General features: G+C 45.2%; 1 protein-coding gene across 5 annotated transcripts in view; it reads right to left on the bottom strand.

The window, feature by feature from the left end:
* Positions 1-21,458, bottom strand: part of GMPR (guanosine monophosphate reductase) — a 45,099-nt gene extending 23,641 nt beyond the window's left edge. For 2 of the 5 annotated variants that reach the window (XM_030484122.1, XM_030484131.1), the window contains exons 1-6: positions 21,076-21,458; positions 14,021-14,140; positions 13,276-13,359; positions 11,442-11,615; positions 4,921-5,002; positions 2,029-2,135 (exon numbers count right to left, since the gene is read on the bottom strand). In XM_030484122.1, coding sequence (XP_030339982.1) covers positions 2,029-2,135; positions 4,921-5,002; positions 11,442-11,615; positions 13,276-13,359; positions 14,021-14,140; positions 21,076-21,162 — 654 coding nt within the window. In that variant the 5' untranslated portion in view covers positions 21,163-21,458. Of the gene's footprint in view, positions 1-2,028; positions 2,136-4,920; positions 5,003-11,441; positions 11,616-13,275; positions 13,360-14,020; positions 14,141-17,770; positions 20,287-20,698; positions 20,718-21,075 lie in introns of those variants that run through there. The other 3 variants (XM_030484148.1, XM_030484139.1, XM_030484158.1) reach the window with 3 other exon arrangements.
* Positions 21,459-22,438: the final 980 nt, after the last annotated feature.

Consider the following 22,438-nt stretch of genomic DNA (forward strand, 5'->3'; position numbering starts at 1 on the left):
TAACCCATGTCACACCATCAGCTATAATCTACATGAAGATTCAAAGCTGGTAGGCTTTGAATCTTTCCACATCCTTCCTTCTACTTCCATATCAATATAACAAAAAACTGCTGGACGTATTTTCTCCTGCCAAATTGTCACAGATAACTGTGGTAATACCCTGCCTGTAGTGGTCTCCTTTGGCTGACCAGAGTGTGCCCTTCCTGAATCTCTAGAATGACAGTAGTGAGACATTCTGAGGGTTGCCACTAGACCCAATCATACACTTAGACTTGCTCCCATATGGTGTTTTTCCCACAGGAGGATACCTTTCTTTTGTGATACTCTTGTTAGAGCTCTTGCTTGACCATGCATTCCAGCCTTCTTTCCCCAGTAAACGCACCAGTATCTACCTGAATGCTGAAGAATTCAGGCATAATATCCTCACCCTTGCTTTAGTGTACTTAGCTTGGGTGACAATTGAGCTGCAATGGTGCTAGCGACCCCAGTTACAACTGAAGGTAATTCTCTTGGCCCAGATGTTGTAGCAGATATTAAATTACCCTCCTATCCTCACCCTGTAATGGCTAGGGGGTTGATAGGTGTGGGCTCACTGAAGCCAACATGACCTAAGCAGGTGAGGAGCTGATCCATCCCCAAGGCAGAAAAGGAGAGGAGGAATAGTACAGAACTGTCTCATTTTTCAGACTAAGTACATGCTCCTTGTTTAACTGTAAAATCAGGATAATAACATTCTTCTGAGGGTTGCTAGCAGAAAATGATTATTGCAAAACTAGAATGGGTCTCTAAGCACTACTGCTAGGATGACACCTACAGTTATCCAGCCTTCATAGTAATAAGCCAGTCTTTCATGCTTTATTGCACACATGTTCAGCACACATATTTGTAATACTGACCAAGTCATAGACTCAGACTGCTTTTTTTTTCTCCAAAATTCATATAGGGGAGCCATGGAAAGGAGGGAATGCATATGCATTAACAATAAAGAGCAAGAGAGATCCAACTGCAACACATACTTGTTTTCCTGCTCCATTATACCCACAGCTCCAAGCAATACAGTGAAGCCCTTTGCCCACCCCCAGCCACTTTGCTCTCCTCTCCCCTCCTTCCTCAACAACACAACACACCCCCTTCCTCACATGGTTACTAGTCACAACAAGGTCAAACAAATCAGGGCCTCCAGTGATTTCACTTGGCAGTAGATCTAAAATTCAGTGTGTGGTCTTTTCCAAGGCCACAGAGGGAGACCCTTGGCTGTGAGGGTACCTGTGAACACAGCACGTTGGTTAGCCTCTATGCCTTGCTACCTGTTGGGATTCTGTAGGTTGCAGTCTAGCTAGGTCTGAGATCATGCTTACAGACTTACTTTTTCTGTGCAAGGTGAATCTGGTCTTGCTGGTAGAACAGAAGCTGCCATTAGCAGGCAAATCAGAAACATGCTCTTTTTTCTCCACAGGCTCATTTCCCCAGAGCTTTGTAAGAACATAAGTCGTTCAAGTGCCAGCCGTGCTCAAAAGAGCCACCCCTGAAACACTCCTGCCCCTGCACAGAGAGCTCTCTGAGGGTGCTATCTGAATCAATCCAGCTACTAGGGCACAGATAGGCTCATATTGTTTTACCTTGTAGTCCCGTCTACTGCCTGCCTATGTCTCAGTTGCACTCCCTGGGGAAAGCCATGTTTACATTTCACTCATTTTTCAGAAATCTTTTGTAGGAATGACTGTTTGCTTCCATGTGAAAACACTATCAGGCTTCCTATTCTGCTCACATAACAGCTTACTCCATTCAGGGAGCAATAAGCAGCTTTCCAAAGGCACAAACAGGAGTGAGGAGCCCAAGTCTTTTTAAACATTAGAGGGAGTTGGTTTCTTCACATATTAATCTCCACTGACTACCAGAAGAGCTAGTATAGAGGTCAACTAGAGATGACAGGATAGACTTTAACATGCAGGGTACTGGACTGTTTGATTCTCCTGTTCCACAACAGTTTGCACAGTAGGAATCTGAGAGTAGATAATATTTACTTACAGAGATGATATGTCCTTTCAAGCCATGTGCCGAGTCAGCACACTCAATAACAGCACTTAGCTGTGGATAGCCCACCCCTGTCTTAATCCGAGTGGTACACACAGAACCTAGACAAGAAAATGAGAGTTAAAAACACTGCCCACTAGGCTGACTGAAAAGGTACATGTTATTTAATTTTTCTTGTAGAAAAGATGTGTTTCTATCTGTAGTATTTTTCCCCTCAAGAAGTCTCTACTGCCAGTGTTGGCTTCTCATGGATAAAAGGAACACATAGGAATTTGAGTTTTGAAATGCTATCACACTGCTTCATGGGAGCTGTAATTAAGGTGACTTAATATACCCCCTTTCTTCTCCAGGGCCACAGTTCCCAGTTTAGGTCTCATGCGTAATGCTTCTCAGTGAGGGGATTACTGCATCACGAGAAAGCAAATCTGAGTGAGGTGTGTGAACAGAAGGCGGACAAAAGGACCAGAGTCACATGCCTGAGACCAAGCAGCAGCATTTAATACCTGAATATTTCTGCCAATAAACATTTATATCTCTTTTCTGTGTATGCTTTAAGCAATAATTCTCAGGGAAAACCTGTGTTTTTATTTTCTTTTTTGTGATGATTTTGCACAAGGGAGAGAAACCCATCTTTTTGCCTAATACTTAAGCAGAAATATTAGGTTGATCACAGTAGTTGGGAATATAAGAAAAACAGCATACAGCATTTAAAAAGTGAGATAAGTAATCATCCAAAAGCTATATAATGTAATATTACAGGAAATATACTAATTACATTTGATTAAACTATATTTTTACACACATGATGCATGTATATATAAAAATAAAACTATATACATATATACAAGAAACCCACTTCAATTATGGTTCAACATGGTAACATGGCTATAGGTCTTTTGGAATACCTTCTCTATTTTTCTCCTCAAATTAGGAGTCAAAATGACAACTGCTTTTTGCATGAGTCTTAAAATTTAGGACACAGACCATAAAGGTCTGCATGAAAACAAGAATTTCAGAACAGATTCTAAACCAAATGCAGTGAAATCTGGACCCCTTCACCCAGCTCCAGGTATACCTGAGCTACCAGTAAAGTAAATTTCCAGAGATTTTTCAAGAAACTGACAACATGAAAATACTGAGAAGTATTTCTGAAAAGTAGGATGAAAATTAGTTTTAAAATAATTTCCATGGGGTATGTACTTATATATGCAACGCTTTAGAATAAATCACTGCCACTTTCCACAGAATGGACCATTATCTGGAAAAGAGGTCAAGATCTGATCTTCCGTGAGGAACATTTGTTCCTTGTTTTGGGTGGTCAATGTGTACAGATCTGTTCAGAAAGATCTCCAGGGAGGGCTGTACAGCACTTACTCCTAACTGTTTCCACTTTGAGGCTACAAACTATGGTAGTTCTTCTTTCGTATCTGAACTTGCCTATGACAATTGTACCATGACATCTCTGCTGTTTATTCTTCATCTATTTTGCAGTATTTATTGTCTGCTGTCTTCCTGGGCACAACTGCAACCTTTATTACATCTGCTCCGCTTAAATTATCCATTCATGGGCCATAACTATTTGGCACTGCAGAGTAAGCAATCTGCCTGCACTGCACTGGCTGATCACAGCTATGCTGTAGGCAAGCAGCACTTTTGTTAACCAGTTTAAAATCTAGCCCACGTATGGTGACCCCAGCTGCAATCTAAGAAGGAAATCACAAGAGGAAGGAGCACATGAAGAAATGCACAAGGGAGGGAAATTAAAAAGGGAAGACAATATATGTCAGTATATGCCATACAACAACATTAGGGAAGGGAAGGTGGGAAAACCAAGAAGTTTAGGGTCCTCCCATTTATCCATGGGAATGTTACAGTGATAGGTACATTAATGTAAGCTTTAGCTCCCAGGCAATTGTAATAGGTAGAGGCAATGTTATCCATACTTCACAATTGAAATAATGAAGGCATTGACAAGATGGGCAACCTCAGCTTAACTGAATACAAATCATAAAGCTATTCAGAAACTCTTTATCTTTTATTGATAGAAGTGGATACCTTAACAGAGTATGCTTTGAGCTTTTGCTGGGATGACTCAGCCTCTTTTCAACAGGCTAGAAAAAGTGTTCCTAAACACAACACATACTATGGATGTTAATGTCAGCAACTCAGGCAATTCAGAGCTTCCAATAGCAGGCATCTATACTGCCAGAATATGCAGTATGTAACACTTTGCAGTACAGATCACTACAGGACAGATATACACTGTCTATGTATATCTTAAACATGCTATGTGCAAAAGCACTGTTACTTTATTGACCCAAGTGGGCCTCGGCATCCTAATAGGCAAGCAAAGAGCATTATACACTGATTCCATCTGGACAACTCCTCCACCGTCACCAAAGGTAACAGTGGTAACGGAGGGCCACAAGGATGATAAGGGGGCTGGAGCACCTCCCATACAAAGACAGGCTGAGAAAATTGGGGCTGTTCAGCCTGGAGAAGAGAAGCTGCATGGTGACCTCACAGCAGCCTTCCAATATCTGAAGAGGTCCTACAAGGATGCCAGGGAGGGACTCTTCATCAGGGACTGTAGTGATAGGACAAGGAGTAATGGGTTTAAACTTAAACAGAGGAAGTTCAAGTTAGATATAAGGAAAAAGTTCTTCACTGTGAGGGTGCTGAGGTACTGGAACAGGTTGCCCAAAGAAGTGGTAAATGCTCCACCCCTGGCAGCATTCAAGGCCAGGCCGGAGAGGGCCTGGGCGACATGGTCAAGTGTGAGGTGTCCCTGCCCATGGCAGGGGGGTTAGAACTAGGTGATCTTAAGGTTCTTTCCAACCCTAACTATTCTATGATTCTATGATGCTATGACTGAATTTGACTTACCTGGTCCGATACCCACTTTAATAATATCTGCTCCAGAAAGAATAAGTTCTTCTACCATCTCTCCTGTCACCACATTGCCTGCCTAGACAGAAGGAACAATATCACATACATGGCAGATTTCAAGACTACTGCAGAAAAGAGTAATGATGATAATGTAGAGTTTTATCCAGAGTTTTTACAAGTTGAACTGTGTAGAGTCAGGAAGAATATAGTTCACCATGCTGTTCATTGTGCATGCCACAGAGATAAAACAAATCATAGAGGTACATTCTCAAGTCAAACAGATTTCAAGATTGGTCCAGTTAACCCTGATCCTTAAGATCCCATCAGTATATCTGCTTTGTCTTCCATCTCCCTAACCCTCACAGAGAGGCTCTCAACCACATAATTCCTAACTGTAAGGGCGATACAGCCAAACTTCTCCCTTACACAGTACAACTCCTCTACCTCTCCTGTCCTGCCTACGCCTCCTGAACAGCCTATAGCCTCCATCCCATTTGCCTACCTCACTTTGTGGGAAAATGTTCTGATCTTATTTAAAAGCCCGGCAAATCTCTATGTCCTTTAGGATTCAGTATTTTGATTATTGAAAGAGTAATAAGGTACTATTCTCGTCATTTTGTACATTGGTGCCAAAATTGGTAGTATATTCAGACTATGCAACCCTGCCCTGACAAGTGGTCATGCTCAATGCTGCAGAGGAAGGCCGTCCTGACAAGAAGATGCCCCCTTTATCCTGCCCCAGAGCATCGTGTCTGCTGCACTGCCAGGTGGTGATACTCTGACATGCGGATGACATGGCCCCCCATGTGCAGCCCCATCTGCTGTGGAGATTTGAATTTAGTATCTAGAGATGCTAAGAAAACCTCTTACATAATGATATTCCAGGACTCAGCAAGTGTTTGTAGCAGTACTCATATGGGCAGAGCAGGAGGCAGATCCTAAAATCCTTACTTTATATTTTCCAAGTTTTTATTGAAACAAAACTGCTGAAGTCAACAGGAGCTACCCAGGGAATTACGGGCAAGACCTATTTTCCACTCACTGATTTTTGGCTCTTATTTCACCATTTACTTGTTTTTACTGAATTTTACTTCCCCCTTTTATTAGCCTGAAACAGCTGACAAGCCACCACCTGAAGCACTTACAAAAATGATGACACTGTTAGGCAGCAATTTGTGGTCTATGACACAAGACCACTTAACTTTGCTCAAAACTGCATGATATTGATTAAAAATAAAATGAAAGAAAATAGAACAGACGGGAAATAAAGAATATATAATAGGTACAGTGTTTCCAGCTAAGTGCTGCTTCCTTTCTGCTTAGTGGTAATTTGTTATACTAAGCGTTGTGCACTCCAAGGTGGGGTGACAGAGAGCACGCTGCTTACAACACTAAAGCAGCAGTTTGTATCTGGAAGGCAGATGACTACCTATGCAGTATGACATGCAGTACATTAGAACTTGGTGAAATACTGGAGTACATGCAACAGATTCATGAACAGGAATGAACAGGTATTAAAGTCAGTGGCTCCAAGAGATCTGGGATCAAATACGTATCTAACTTAAACAGCAGTGTTTCTTATTAGCAGAGCACAGTGGGTTGTCAAACTGTCTCTTCAGAAATGCTAACTAGATGTTTAATGCTAAGTTACTGCTAAAGAGGTTGGAACTGCATATTGTTGATTCAAAATGCTTATCCTAGCAGGAAAAGGTACTTATGTCCCCAGCATACATTTTTTCCTGGAATGCATGTACACGCATCAGTGGTTTCTGTCTTTCTGAATCTGCAGATCCTTAACAAATTTTCAGGGAAGACACGGAGCTCTGCATAGCAGACTTCAACCTGCCAATGACAGGCATGCTTCTTCCAAGTACCTTTTGCAGACCTCAGAGAGCACAAAAACCCACCACTATATGAGACTGACAGCTATCTGTATGTGAAGAGACCCTGGTATCACAGCTGAAGAGCAGGGAAAGACATTTTCTTCCACTGAAAACAATGCTTGCTTTACATTGATGCCAGCAGGACAGCTGAATAGAGGCAAAAGGGCTTTTGAAAGCCCCACCTGTAAGGTAAACCCAGAATACTTAAACTAAAAAAAAAATAAATGAAAAGGTGACTATTGAAAGATTGAGACTACAGAGATGAAAACCCCTTAAAACTGACTATAGAATATAAAGCAAATAAAGTAATGGCAACTTGTACAAAGAAGCCACTACAGACAAAACATTTTGTAGTGTATTTGGACAAGCAGTCAGGGAACACAGTAATTGGCGGAAATATTGTATTAGTGAAAATCATGCTTGTCTTAATAATGAGCCCATGTACCAATGTGTTTCTAATCTGCTGCAGAACTGACTTTCTTGAGAGATACAGCCCAGTAATTACTTTACTGCTAATTTAACTTTGCTACCCCTGGCACTAAATTTAACAGCATCAGTAACAACTGATTAGGTAAAGTCAGGTAAACTACCATGATTTCAGTGCGGTCAGTTATCAGGGGCTACAATAAACTACCCTGGCTGTGGGCTTGGCCTTACACACTCAGGGAAGCATTCCACTGTACCGTCGCTCAGTGTGAGGTTTCAAGTGAGTGACACCCTGGCTCATTCTAGAACTATCCAGGTGACTGCACTGTGGGTCAGTCCTGAGGGAAATCCTGGCCTCAGGAAAGTCAAAGGGAGTTTCACTACTGACTTTAATGGGATCAAGATTTCACCTACCAGGATTATAAAGGCTACAGCTTCTCTGACAGAGATACAAAATTAGTGAACACAGTAGGGCAGTGCCTCTGAATTTCAGTCAGGCATCTGATACAGTGCCTCATAAAAGCCTGCTATAAATATCGACTCACACTGACTAAGACAGGAACACTGCTGCACTGATTGAAATCTGCTGGCAAATGGCAATGGATCAAGCTGGGGAGAAGTATCTGTGACAACAGTTCTCAAACTTTCTTCTTGTATCCTAGAGGAAAGCACAGTCTGTGCCTCCACACTATCAGAAACATTGCCAAAGGACGCTTCCCACCCACCAAAGCAAGGGGTGCTTTACCGTAAGATGGAGAGATGATGCCCTTTGTGACACTGAACCATACCAGGTGTGTGTTTGCACTCAGTACTGTGACTGACCCTAAAGACCCTCAGTAGAGTAACTGTCTCCTTCCCTGGGATCCCAGCTGGCCCCTCCTCTGAGACCCCAGCCCTGGTGGACACACCATGACTGGATTGACTCTGCTACTTGCTCCAGCGATAAACTGGGAGCAGTCTGCATAAGCTTCTCTGACTGAATTATGCCTCCACTAAGGCCCTGAGAAGCTCTGCTACTGACTTCAAGAGGAGCAACAGTTTCTGGCCCATAGTGTTTCCCTCTGCCTCTGCTTTGTGATTCCACTTGCCTTCCTCTCTGGCCCACATCTGTAGGTGCTACTGCACCTGCAAGTGTGCTCCTGCCCCAGCCTTTTCCTTCCTGCCATACTCCACGTTCCTCTCCCTAGGGTTTTGTCTGGATAATGAACAGAGAACAGTCCAAAAAGAAAAATTCAGGACAAAAACTTGGCAAAGCTTGCTGGCAAAGATGTCTTAGCTTGCTGAACAGACTTCCAGTGAAATGGAACAACCCTAATGTCTACAACTATGCTAATAAGGACTACGCTTACCGTAATATAAAGTCTCTGACCCTCCATCATGAATGTCAACTGAAGTTTTGCTTTAGACTTGAGTAAGTAGGCACAACCCAAGCACATGATGCTGTGCTACAACAGAATGCTCCACTGGACCATTACTCTTGATTCTGGAGGGCAGCGCTGCATTTGTGAGACCCTCAGGAGACTTGAATACTGCTTCTTCCTCCATCCTCAATCTAACGAGTGATTTAAGGCAAGTCATGTTGTACCTCTGTGCCCCTGTTTGTCTTCCTTATCTTTTGTGTTCCATGTAGAAACTGATCTTCTTCGCAAATTAATAGGAAAGGCAGGAGTAAAAAGAGCTTGTGCCAAAGCCAGGCAGAAAAAAAATGAGGTAATGTGATTATAAAAGCAAGCATTTAAAAAGGCAAAACCATGCCTTTGAAAGGTTGTTACACAACAGACATCCTCCATCTGCACTAGAGTACCAGCCACAGAGAGTACTACATTAACCACAGTTGCTTTGCACATCACCTTTCAGCCTCAGAGCTGAACCCATTACGTGGCCCCTGGGAACACACACTCCCTGAGCCCAGGGTTGGGTTACTCTTATGTACTGCACTGCAGCTGACTGTGGAATGAATGGTCATGCTGAGGAAAGCAAACAAGACAGCCCGCAAGGTCCTGGAGATCACTTTCAGCTATGAGAAAGCTTCTTTATTTTTATACCTTCTCTTTAACTGCTAACCCTTTTGTTTGAAAGCCACAACAGCAGAGAGCATACTGCAGGCATAGCACAGATACATCAAAGCAGACAGAACAGGTAGCAGCCGGACATGTCTTCCAGACTACCATAAAAAGGAGCCTAGAGGAGCTCCTGCATTTCAGCCACGAATAGCCTCAAAAGACCATTTTGGCATAGAGTGTAAACTCAACTCATTTGGAAGTGGGGTTAAGATGCACGTCCCTAGTTGAATCAGAGACTATCAGGGACTGCACAGACTCTGAAGGCTTTGGAACACAAAAGGTTTTTGAACACCCCAAGTTTGTTAGCATGCTCTTAGGAACAGAAATTATCCCTGTTCAGGAAATGAAAAACATAAGCCATACTGAAGCACGTTCAGAGGAAGGAGCTACAATCAAAGAAGGCAACTGAACCGGTCAGGGCTGTAGATGTACCCATAAAGAGGTGGTGCTGTCAGAACAGTAAGACTTGAAGTAGCAATAACCTTAGTCACGGAAGCAGAGAAACTAAGCAGGTAGCTTAGCAGATGTGGAAGGTGGATGAAACTGGCTTAAGGACCATGGACTAAAACCTGGTCTTGATACCTGACTCTGACATTGGCCCCTGGGCAATTCATCTTGGTTGAGTTCCCTCCTCAGTCAGCAGTCTGTGTGGAGATGGGGAAGGAGGTGACACACAGTTTTCTTTCCACTTCTGATAGGGAAGACCTATTATTTTTAACTATGTGGTTTAAGCTCTCTCCCACAACTCTTCGAGTCAAAGACACTGGAGTAATCATGTCACTAAGGACAATAATTCAGATCCAAGGCAAAGGAACAGCTCCTTCCTTAACTGCAGTGAACATCAAGCCAGAAGCTCAAAAAGCCCACATCTATCATTTCATGCTTCCAAAATTTCTCCCCAAAGCCATGGGAAATATGGCCATACCAAATATGGCCATACACAGTTCCCGTGTCTGCTGGTGGCTGTTGAAGGATACCTATTCATTAGCGCATGGTAACCCAGAACCCCACAGGCATCCCAGCCCACTTCCGTTCTCCAATGCCACCATCATTCACAGGCAAGAATACTTCCTCTGACATGGGAGGAAGGAATGCAATCTCCCCTGAGCTGCCTGAACATGCAGTTCCCTATTGAACTAAGTCAGAGTATGCATATATGACCATTTTTACTTCACATTTACTTTAGATGTGTGAAGCTGTGTGTCTGGCATGAAAAAAGTGAGAAAGTGTTGCCTAAACACATGATTTTTTTTTTGCTTGAATAAAGACTGGTGATCTCATGAAGAGTCTGCTGCTTGTTTGAGAATTTCTGCTATTCTCATGGAACAAATTCAGACCCATTTTTTTAAGGGCCCTAGGAAACAAGCAGGAGAAGTAGCATTCTGCTGCAAGGAGTCCTGTGTCAATGCAAACACGCTACTCTTAGCGCAGAAAAGGGCTGAAGGAAGCATGGCATTAGCACTCTGAAGGGATAGTAACATCACAGAAGGTACATGAAAAGCTCCAAAACCGTTTTGCTTCCTGATGACCCTGTTCACAATTGCACAACACCCCTATGAATCTTATCATAGGCAAGGATTAGTCTACATTCAGCTGCCTTCATAGTGATCTAATAGATGAAAACAGCCATTGGCCTCAATTGGCCAGAAACGTTGATGCATTTCCACAGCAAACCTCTGATTTGGATCACCAAAATAAACCTACACACTTCATGATTAGAAGTCACATATGGTGTGGGAAGGAGGATGCGAGTAGTAAAAAAAAAAAATCAGGTCCACCCAGCCTGCCATGCCAACATCAAACTGCTGTATCAGAGCACACATTGAACATTCCCACAGAAATTATCAACCATGGAAGACTGACAATGCCAACATGTTATTAAACAGCCATCATTTGGCTCAGAGTCAACATCTTGCTGAATTGAAAGGGTATTGAATAGAGCTGTCCACATGCATTTGTCTGGAAGGGTTTTGAGTCACCTTTCCTTGCTTCTCTCTTTCCTTCTCTCTTCCATTCCCTTTCATTAAATGAGCACTCAGAGACTGATGGAGCTACCACAGAGGTGCTGATGCCCACCAACCAAACTCTGGGCCCTGTTCCTGGACAGAATGCCCACACCCCCCCTCCACCCTCGCTACACACTTACCATAATGGTGTGATGTGGGAACAGGGCACGGACAGACTTCACAAACTCCACAAAGTGCTCTGAATAGCCATTTGCCACATCCAGGCAAATGTATCTGACAGGTGGAATGGCCTCTAGAATACTTGTTAACTTGTCCAAATCAGCTTTTCCACTACCTGAGCTTGCTGCTACATGCTAGAAAGACAGGGAGAACAAAAGGGAGTAGTAGTTTGTCAAAAATGGCATAAACACACACTTAATGTATCTTTATCTGCATAGTCTTGGGACAACCTGTGCCGGAAACTAGTGAATATCACATTACATAATACAAAATAAATACCCTTCCGCAAATATCTGTGTGTTGCTTCTGTTCCGTTTAAAGGCTCTGAAACAAAGCAAAAATAGCATTTTTAACAGCTCTTAATTCACAACAGGGTTCTCATAGGCAAATATGATCACCTGAGATGGATGAAGGCTCAGCTGTACTCATACTAACACAAACACAGAAGAAGCCCTTACTTGGTATATTTCCAGGAAAGCAGAGTGGCAAAATCTGTGGCATTGTCAGGAGCAGAACCTGGGTCTTTAAGTTCACCAAACACACCCTTGATCTACAGAATCACAGAACAATTGAGCTTGGAAGGGAGCTCTGGAGATTGCGCAGCCCAGCCCCCTTGCTCAAGCAGGGTCAGCTACCATGGAAAACAAACAGATTTCTCCCTCCTCTGTCTTCCTGTGAGTTCCTTCCAATAGAAAAATAGTTTCCACAGCTGCTGGCCCACAAATCCTCTGTGGAGATCCAAGGTCACAGAGCTAGTCAGTATTTAATCACTAGGAGATCCAACTCCAGTGATTATGAACCACAAATAAGCTAAGTGCCAAAGTGTTCAGACACAGGATATTCCTGGGACCACTATCTATCCTACAGTGGCACATAAACTACCCTGATGAACCTAAGTGATTGGCTCTTTCTCAGACAATCCTGTAATCAATAGTCTTTGTAATACAATTCTATAATGTGTGATAGGTGAAGATACAATACAGCTGTGTGGTATTCTTTTCTACATAGAAAAAGTTTCAAAACTGCACCGAACTCTTTAAGGAGGAAGGGAGACAGCCAGGCACACTCCTATACTGCCTCTCCTGATGCAGGGGCCTGCCAGAAGGACACAGAAGAAATCTGGATATGAAAAAGCTGGAACTTACGTCAATGTTTTAATTTACTAAATGGTGTTTCTCTGTAATGGTTCAGGCTAGGACCCTGTGGACAAGTAGAGCAGCACAGCTAGTAGTAGCACAGCATGAGCTCTAGTGCAAGGAGGTCAATGGAGGACACCTACGCTCTGACAACTTTCAATGCCCATCCCTACTTGGGCCTGGCACCTGGACCCTGCCAGCCTGCAGACTCTGGGTCTACTTGCACACCTGATAGCAAAGACTCTGCCTAGCACAAGGGTGTGCAGGGCCAGTTTGTTGTTGCATTACTCGGGGCTATTTGCATTTGTGGTCTTGGGCTTCTCCATCACCAGCACTATGACTCCCAACAGCAATAGAAGCACAACAGTTAGACCTATTCCCAAGTATTTCCTTCTTCTTTTCTCAGGATACTTCTCCATTTCCATTCCAAGCATATATAAACTTTGCTTTTTTGCATCTTAATATAAGCACTTTCATAATGGACTCACATAGCTATCCTTTTTAAGCCAGGACAAACCACTTCCCTTGATGCATTTAAGAACAGCAAATATCTTCATTCCTCAAACCCCATTTGACAACAATATTCCCAAGAGACTCCAGTGTATGTGAGTTCAGAACAAAGCAATAAACCATAATAATTTACAGTATGGAAATGTACCTCAAGGCATTCTGGGTGATTGGCAGCAAACAGTTTCCATTCTTCCAGAGAATAATGCTTGTGAATTGCAGTGAACATTGCATGCTAGCGAAAATAAGAAAACTGGTATTAATGTCCAAGTTAGTCATCTTTCCCTCAACTGAAGAATAACAAGACACCAGAAATTCCCATTTTAAGTATAGGCTCCTCCTGCTTGAAAGAAGCAGTAACAGCGAACAACAGACAAAGCCACTCCAAACAGCTTTTCAAAGGTAACTTAGCATACTTAGCCGACCTTTCAGGATCATGTTTCTGATGTGTTTCATGAAGTTATCATCAATATTTTGAATGTGCTTAAGCACTGCAAGAAAGTAACCTGACTCTTGAGGGCAGAGGCTAATTAACTTGTGACTCCTGACTGCTGCAGCTTTATCCAGTAACCTCCATTTTCAAAAATGCTATCAGCTAGTAGTTTTTTTCTGGAAGGGAGGACAATACAGACCTCAAAAACTAAGCACTAGAAGCTCCACCCGAAGCTGACCTACACCCAGGATGGAAGCTTCCCAGTAAGCATCTCCACTGAAACTATCTTGTATCTGAAGCTGTAAAAGCACAGCTGCTTTGCAGTGAAACCACACCTTCATGTTCTGTATTTTTTAACTCATGCTCCCCTGTTCACCAACAAACATAGCTAAAAATTAACAAGGGCTGCCCACTATCACCCAATGGCTTCCCAATTGTTGCAAAAATGAGAATGAAGACTTACTTTTGCCATAACCACGGCCATTTCAAATGTCCCCACAGTGTCCATGTTTGCCACTATAATGGGAATTCCTGTGTATGTCTGCTTGGAGTTGCGGAAGGTGAAGGTCCGTGTAAGGTCGACCTGCAGTGAATAGACACACATTCTTTTAAGTAATTGACTGCAATCTAACAAGAGTTTTACTACTAACTTCAGATACAGCAGGTTTAAACACTGCTTCCTAATTTTCCTCGCATCTCCTGTTCTTCCTCCTTTCATTCCACTATTACCTCATTTATTTTGCTACAGCTTCTGCCTTCCAAACAAGAAAATACAGAAGTAAAATAATGCTTTCTGTGTTAAAGAGTTCTCACTGAAGAAAAAAAGAATCAAAATTAAAACCAAATCAACCAACCAACCAAAAAAAAAAACCAAACCCCACAAACAAAAAAAGTCAGAAGGGATTGGAAAGAAAGGACAGTGAGGACTGTGGATTATTTTATACAGAAGTAATCTCAGTTGTTTGTTTGGCTGCCTGAGAAACCCGAGTTGAACTCCCAACTCCACAGAAATCAGAACTGGAACTCTCTCTGTGTCCAGAAAGCATAGAGGGCTTTGTCCCAATCTCTAATGTAAATGACAATGTAATAAAGCAAGCAAGGTTGACTGTGGTTATCAGCACTCTTGACATACAACATGATCAATCATACCCTGGCTTATTAAACCATGAAGCTACTAATTTCTAAGTCAATTTCTTACAACTACATCACCCTTTACCTTCAAAGTTATTTCTTCTTCAGCATTCTGAAATGATCAGGCATTTTGTTCCTTACATTTGCAAGAGGTAATATCAAATTTAGATCAGTTCCCACTGGTCTACTTAGCATCTTGCAAAAGGAGGGGAAAAACTCTCCAAGAAATGCACACTCTAAGATGTGAGGTTAGTCTCTCTATTAACAGTGAGAATGAAGGCTCTTAGTTTTTATTGCTCCTCACTTCAGTTTTAATCCAGGAACATTCAAAGACGTGAACTGAACTGAAAGGGATCACGAGAAAGGAAGCAACATAAAAAATGTAAGACTTTGATTATTTATTTACAATATACATTGAACACTGTCACGCTGCAGGATACATTATGATTGATTAATATGGTGGGGGAGTTTATTACTGATCTCTAAGAGAAAGAAGTTGGTGTCTCAGTGATATACTGTGAAATGGGTTCTCATTTTGTATAAGCTCATAAGGGAAGGGTCACTTCAGTGAACAAGCTAAGATTCATAGAATTATAGAATCATAGAATAGTAAGGGTTGGAAAGGACCTTAAGATCATCTAGTTCCAACCCCCCTGCCACGGGCAGGGACACCTTGCCCTAAACCATGTGGTCCAAGGCTCTGTCCAACCTGGCCCTGAACACCGCCAGGGATGGAGCATCCACAACCTCCCTGGGCAACCCATTCCAGTGCTTCACCACCCTCACTGTAAAGAACTTCTTCCTTATATCTAATCTAAACTTCCCCTGTTTAAGTTTGAACCCATTACCCCTTGTCCTACCACTACAGTCCCTAAGGAAGAGTCCCTCCCCAGCATCCTTACAGACCCCCTTCAGATACTGGAAGGCTGCTAGGAGGTCACCACGCAGCCTTCTCTTCTCCAGGCTGAACAGCCCCAACTCTCTCAGCCTGTCCTCATACGGGAGGTGCTCCAGCCCCCTTATCATCCTCGTGGCCCTCCTCTGGACTCGCTCCAACAGCTCCAAGGCCTTTTTACTTTGAGGACACCAGAACTGTACGCAGTACTCCAAGTGAGGTCTCACAACAGCAGAGTAGAGGGGCAGGATCACCTCCTTTGACCTGCTGGTCACGCCTCTTTTGATGCAGCCCAGGATACGGTTGGCTTTCTGGGCTGCAAGCGCACACTGCCGGCTCATGTTAAGCTTCTCGTCAACCAACACTCCCGAGTCCTTCTCCACAGGGCTGCTCTGAATCTCTCCTCTGCCCAACCTGTAGCAGTGCCTGGGATTGCCGCAACCCAGGTGTAGGACCTTGCACTTCGCTTGGTTGAACTTCATAAGGTTGGCATCGGCCCACTTCACAACCGTGTCGAGGTCCCTCTGGATGGCATCCCTTCCCTCCAGCGTATCAACCGAATCACACAGCTTGGTGTCGTCAGCAAACTTGCTGAGGGTGCACTCAATCCCACTGTCCATGTCACCGACAAAGATGTTGAACAGCACCGGTCCCAGCACCAATCCCTGAGGGACACCACTCGTTACAGGTTTCCAACTGGACATCGAGCCATTTACCACAATTCTTTGCGTGTGGCCATCGAGCCAGTTCTTTATCCACCAAGTGGTCCATCTATCAAATTGATGTCTCTCCAATTTAGAGACAAGGATGTCATGCGGGACAGTGTCAAACGCTTTGCACAAGTCCAGGTAGACGACCTCAACTGCTCTGCCCCTGTCCATCAGTTCCGTGGCTCCATCATAGAAGGCCACCAAATTGGTCAGGCAGGATTTCCCCTTAGTGAAGCCATGTTGGCTGTCACCAATCACCTCGTTGTTTTTCATGTGCCTTAGCATGTTTTCCAGGAGAAACTGTTCCAAGATTCTGCCAGGCACAGAGGTGAGGCTGACTGGTCTGTAGTTCCCTGGGTCTTCCACCTTCCCTTCTTGAAAATGGGGGTTATATTACCCTTCTTCCAGTCATCGGGAACTTCACCTGACTGCCAGGATTTTTCAAATATGACGGACGGTGGTTTAGCAACTTCATTCGCCAGCTCCTTCAGGACCCATGGATGGATTTCATCAGGTCCATGGACTTGTGCACGTTCAGGTTCTTAAGATGGTCTTGAACCTGATCCTCTCCTACAGTGGGCCTAAGGTCTTCACTTTCACAGTCCCTGCATCTGCCTTCCAAGACTTTCATGGTGTGGTCAGAGCATTTGCCAGGGAAGACTGAGGCAAAGAAGTCATTAAGAACCTCAGCCTTCTCCAAATCCATGGTAGCCAGTTCTCTCGATAGCTTCTGGAGAGGGCCCACGTTGTCCCTAGTCTGTCCTTTATTTGCTACGTATCTATAGAATCCTTTCCTGTTATCTTTCACATCCCCTGCCAAACTTAATTCTAGCTGGGCCTTAGCTTTCCTAACCTGGTCCCTAGCTTCCTGGGCAATGCTCCTATATTCTTCCCAGGCCGCCTATCCTCGCTTCCACCTTCTATAAGCTTCTTTTTTCCCCTCTAAGTTTCCTCAGCAGCTCCTTGTCCATCCATGGAGGTCTCCTGGCCCTCCTGCTGCACTTTCTTCTAGTCGGGATGCAACACTCCTGAGCATGTAGCAGGTGATCCTTGAATGTCAACCAGCAGTCTTGGGCCCCCTGCCCTCTAGGACTATATCCCATTCATCTTCATGGAGACTCACCCTTCTTTCCATTTACTATTAGAGAAGCCCAATTATCTACCCATCACTGATAACATGTTTATGGGAAATTTTGCTGCAGCAAGCATGAGAAAATAGTATAAGTACAAAACAGGCATGAAAATTTAATGCATTTTACTTCACTTTAATGCAATTTATTAACTAAAACCAAGGGAAAAAAAGAGAGTATCACATAACCAGTTTTACGCATACAATAGCACCAGAACCCCTGCCTTACAGTTTTACAGGGGAAAAACATCTCTTTCAAATGAACTTAAGAAAGTAGAGTATGTTAAAGAAAGGAGTGAGGCAAGATGAAAAGCTATGCAAGGCCATTACTCTTTCAGTGACTCTTACCTCCACTTACTGTAGGCTTTTATATGTGATTTCCTTTAGCCAGATGTCCAGATGGATCGTGCAATTTTTAACACAACTGATAATACTGCAACAGAAGGCATTTCTGAGGGATAACTGGGGGTATCCCCTAACGAGGCTTTTGTCCTGTAAGAGCAGGAGAAATGGCACCCTGGGTTGGACATATTTATGGAGTGCCCTCGTTCTCCAAAGAGCCAGTACCAGATGTCTGGGAAGGGAATGTAAGAATGAGGCAAGTTTTGAAAGATTCTTTCTCTAGCCTACCTTCCCAGGTCCCAGGAAGCTGATGCTTAGAGACCTTCAAAGACACAGGTCTCCTCCAATCCACTGTAATAAGTAGCCACTCATAGACAAAGAACTTGCCTTGTAATTTTTTTATTCCTTCACACCTTTAGCCTCTCCAATATCCCATAGCAATAAATTTCAAAGATGAATCATATGTTGCATAAAAACTACAACCTTTGCCTGATAATTCTACATTCAGTGCTTCCTGCTTCTTGTTTTGTGAGAGACAGTCAACAGCCGCTTCTCAGTTTCACCTATTCCATTCCACTCCTCTCTTCAGAGACTTCTAGCATATCCTCCACAGCTGCTCCTTCTCCTTCTACTGAATAGTCCTAGCGTGTTTAGTTTTTTCCCTCATGTGGAAACCAGTCAATACTGCTGATGATCCTGGCTGCCATTCTCTGCACCTATTTTAACATATTATGCTGTTCTTGTTTAGGGATCACCAGAACTGTGATGATCTCAAGATGAACACACTGAGGAGCATCACAAAGCTAACTGGTTTTCCTTCGTTCCTCTAGAAGCACTTTTGACCATCTCTTTGTCTCTTTCCTGAGCAGCAACAGCTAATTTATAGCTTGCTGTTCTATGCATCACGAGAAAATAACTTCTGACTCTAGGATTTCTCATCATCACTCAACACCAGCAGAAGTTTCTTTAGAAAGAAAACAATGAAATGTATTTCCTAACTCCTACCTAGATCCTTGATGTAAGAAAGTACTAGGATACTGGCTGCTCTGCTAAAGCTCCCTGGACTTACTTGAATTTACAAATTTAGATTAATGACTAGACTTTCTGCACGACACTTGTCTGGCGAACTTAAAACAGGCAGCCTGCAGGGGCAAATCCAGCACACAGAAGCGTAGCAGGTACATGAGTACCAAGACCCCACTGACAGACAATGCTGCTCCAACTCCAATCATTGCTTTAACCAATTTTGAGACTTGAATTTAAGCTTCAAATTTTCTGGTGTCTTTTCAAAAAGAGAAAGCAATCATGGAAAATTAAGACAGTACAAAGAGTCAAAAGCAAGTACCAACATAGCAGACCTTCAAGAAGAGCTGCAAACACCCCAAACCGCCTCTCTATGAAGCTGACTTAATCCTAGTTACTGCATAAAAAGCTATCCTTGCGCAAAACAAGCCATTCACACCAGAGAAACAGACGCTTGCTGATATAAGGTTCAAAGCAGCAGCTTGCTGGGCAACAGGCGCTGTAGTGTGCTGCCTCTGTTCCTCTGCCAGAACTATTTATTTATATTCTTGGTTTGAAGCAGACTGGGGCTGTCCATTTTAGATCTGGCTTTCACAGACACTGTTTATTCCTGTTGCTACAGCCTCTGTGATGGTGTCCAATTTCTTAACCTTCATCGGTTTTCACTGACCCCCTTCATGACATGTACTTTTTCTCATGTGAAAAGGTTTTACAGTTCGTCATACCCACCCGTTACAACCCTGCCATATCAGCTCATGCTCCTCCTATCGTTTTCCCTTCCCAGCAGCCCTTCTTTCCACTGCCTGCAAGCAGCTAAATATACAAGACACTGCACTTGAAGGAGCCATGTGTCACTCGGTGGAGCATAGCTCCACCTGTTTGCCAGCCCAGCACACTGAATTTTAAAGAAGGACCAAGCAAATTGCCAGAAACGGCCTGCAGGCCTTACGAGCAGTTAATTCCACCAAACGATGAGTTACTCAGCTTGGACACCATTCTTTGTAAATTAAAAATTACTAGATTACCTTTCTACTAAAGGGGCTCTCCTATGCCAAACACTTTCATAATGGCAAAAAGTTTTGCTTAGTTGTTGCCCTCAAAGTCCTTTGCCATAGGCCTGTAATAAACATGGCTATCCCACTTCCTTTTCCAGTCTTGTCTTTCTTACCCCACTTGATTTGTCTCGGTCTCTCTCTTACAACTCTGGTTCCCCTGGAGAAAGGCTTAATCCTCTTTCCATCCCCCAACACAACGTAATTCTTTCATTAGTCAAGCTAAATCCTTTGTTAACCTTGGGGTTATGTGAGGTAAATGAGAAGGCACCTTCAATCCCGAGGCAGCCATCTTTTTTTGTAGAGGCAATCCTCAGGGGATTTCCTGGGGTCTTTCCTGATCCCTGCTCACAAGTAACTACAGCAATATCCCAGCTAACAGTGGCCCTGGGCCAGCAGGGACTCAGAGCCCCAGGCAGCCTTGGTGACAAGGGGATGGCCAGGATATCCCCACACAGCAGAAGGAGGAAGGTCATAGGGGTTAACACAGCTGAGGATGGAACGCACCCCACCACCCCACGTTTCCACCTGATGGGATCCCAGCCCGGGGTACGCTGTGCTGTGGGATGCACTCCCCAGCATCTTCGCTGGTTGTTTTTTATGAGTATTTTTCACAAAGAGCACGTCAGTTCCATAGTAACAGCACTGCCCGCGACTCCCGGGGCTGAAGGTAAAGGTGTCCGCGCCACTCCGCACCCCTGGCTTTTGCCGGCCCAACCTGCGAGGCGCATAACCGGACACCCCCCTGGCCCGGAGCGGGACGGACAGAGCTGCCGGTTCGTCGCTGCCCCCACGGCAGGCGGCCCCCTGGAAACCGGAGATCACCCCCGCTCAGCGCCGCAGAAATCCGCAGAGGCACCTGTCAGGAGCAGACAATCCGCCCTTCTCCCTTTCCCCTCACCCCCCCTCTTATTTTTGCAGAGGAGCGGCGGAAGGACAGCGCGGCACCGGCTCCAGCGCCCCCCGCCTCCTGCTCCACCGGGGCCGGGGCCGGGGCTCGCCTCGCCAGAGATAGGGGTGGGGGCACACACACCGCGGGCTCCGCAACCCCGGGCCCGTCCTTCCCTCCTTCCAGCAGCGGCGGCATCCCCCCCAGCCACGTAGAGGGCGTTTCGATCGCGGAGGGCATGGCTACGTTAAGAGTAGAGAATAAAAATAAAGCAGGAGGGGAAGGAGGGTTAAAGAAGTTAGGCGCTGAGGAGGAGGAAAAAGCATGCTGGGTTTGCGTGCCCCCACCTCTGATCTGCTTTTGAGGCTGCTTCTTTTAGGTCTGAGCAGAACATCTTTAAAGTCCAGTTTGAGGTCTGCGTCTACCCGGGGCATCTTGCTAGGCTGGCGGGGTGCGGGGACCGAGGCTCTTCCTGGCGGCGGCGGTGGCGGCCCCGCTGCGCTCGCTCCGCTCCGCTGCGCCGCGCCGCCTGCAGAGCCGCGCCGGCCAAAGCCCGCGGGCCGCGCAAGGAGCCTATTTATAGGGCTCGCGGAGCGCGGCGGCGCGGCCCGGGCCCCATCGCTTTATGAGGAGAGGGTTGTTTTTAGCTGGGTAGCCGGCCACCCCTTGCCCTTTATCCCGCCGCAGCCACCCCTGCCTTTCCGCCGGGCTGCGTGCTCTGTGTGTGTAGCGATGGGGGGGGGGGGGGGGAGGAGAGAGACGGGGACGCGGTGCCCGCCCGCTGCCGCCCGTGCGGGGCGAGGCGCGGACACCGCCGGCGGCACAACGGCCTTAAGGGCAAAGCAAGGGCAGAGGAAATGGCACCTCCATGTGACCCAGCGGGCGGCCACCGCCTGTGGGAGCCCGCTGCTGCCGGGCGGTCGCTGAGAGCTGAGCTCACATCGTGCTCCCCTCCCAGCTTTCACCGCCCCGGGTGACGGTTGCGGACCGACGGCTACGGACCAACCGCCGCCCGCAGCGGGGGTGGCCCTGAGGCGGCCTCACCGGCGGAGCCTGGCGGCGCTCCTCAGCGGCTTTAGGGCGGCTGCGGCACGGCCGTAAGCGTTCTGTCTTCAACGTGGTAACAGGCTAGCCTTTGGTCAGCTTGGGCTCTGGTGGAAACCCGCCTGAGCCTAAACCTGGCCCACTCCCTGACCAGCATCCTCTGGTAGGACTGAGCGTTGCCGAGCTCCTGGGAGCCTCAGAACTAGTTCCCCACCTGCTGCAGAGCAGAAGGCTGGCATGTATTTTCGGCGTTATAAACGCTGAGGAATGTGCAGCTGGTTGGTCATAGGAGAGCAGTTACAGCACCAGCCACCTGGAGCTGCCTGTGCACAACCATCTCCTATTTTAGTACGCCTAGAGAAGCAACATGCAGGTGGTTTTTTTTCTTGCCCTCCGTAGCATGGAGGAGCCTGACTTGTGACTTTATATCATCTGTTTTCAATAGCTAGCCACTGTTGGACACGCAGCCGGAAAACCACCATAGCAACAGGATTACACATGCTGAGTCCATATATATCCTTTGGCACAGGGATCAATACAGTTCCCAGATACCATATGAGGTGACTTTCACGGCAGATTTGAGCCTTAAAGTCTATTTAATTGTGAAGTCAGTGGGCTATAAGATTTGGACTTCTTTGAAGACACATGAGCTAAGCTTTGCCAGTG

This window comes from Strigops habroptila, chromosome 1, assembly GCF_004027225.2.
Source record: "Strigops habroptila isolate Jane chromosome 1, bStrHab1.2.pri, whole genome shotgun sequence".
Taxonomy (NCBI): domain Eukaryota; kingdom Metazoa; phylum Chordata; class Aves; order Psittaciformes; family Psittacidae; genus Strigops; species Strigops habroptila.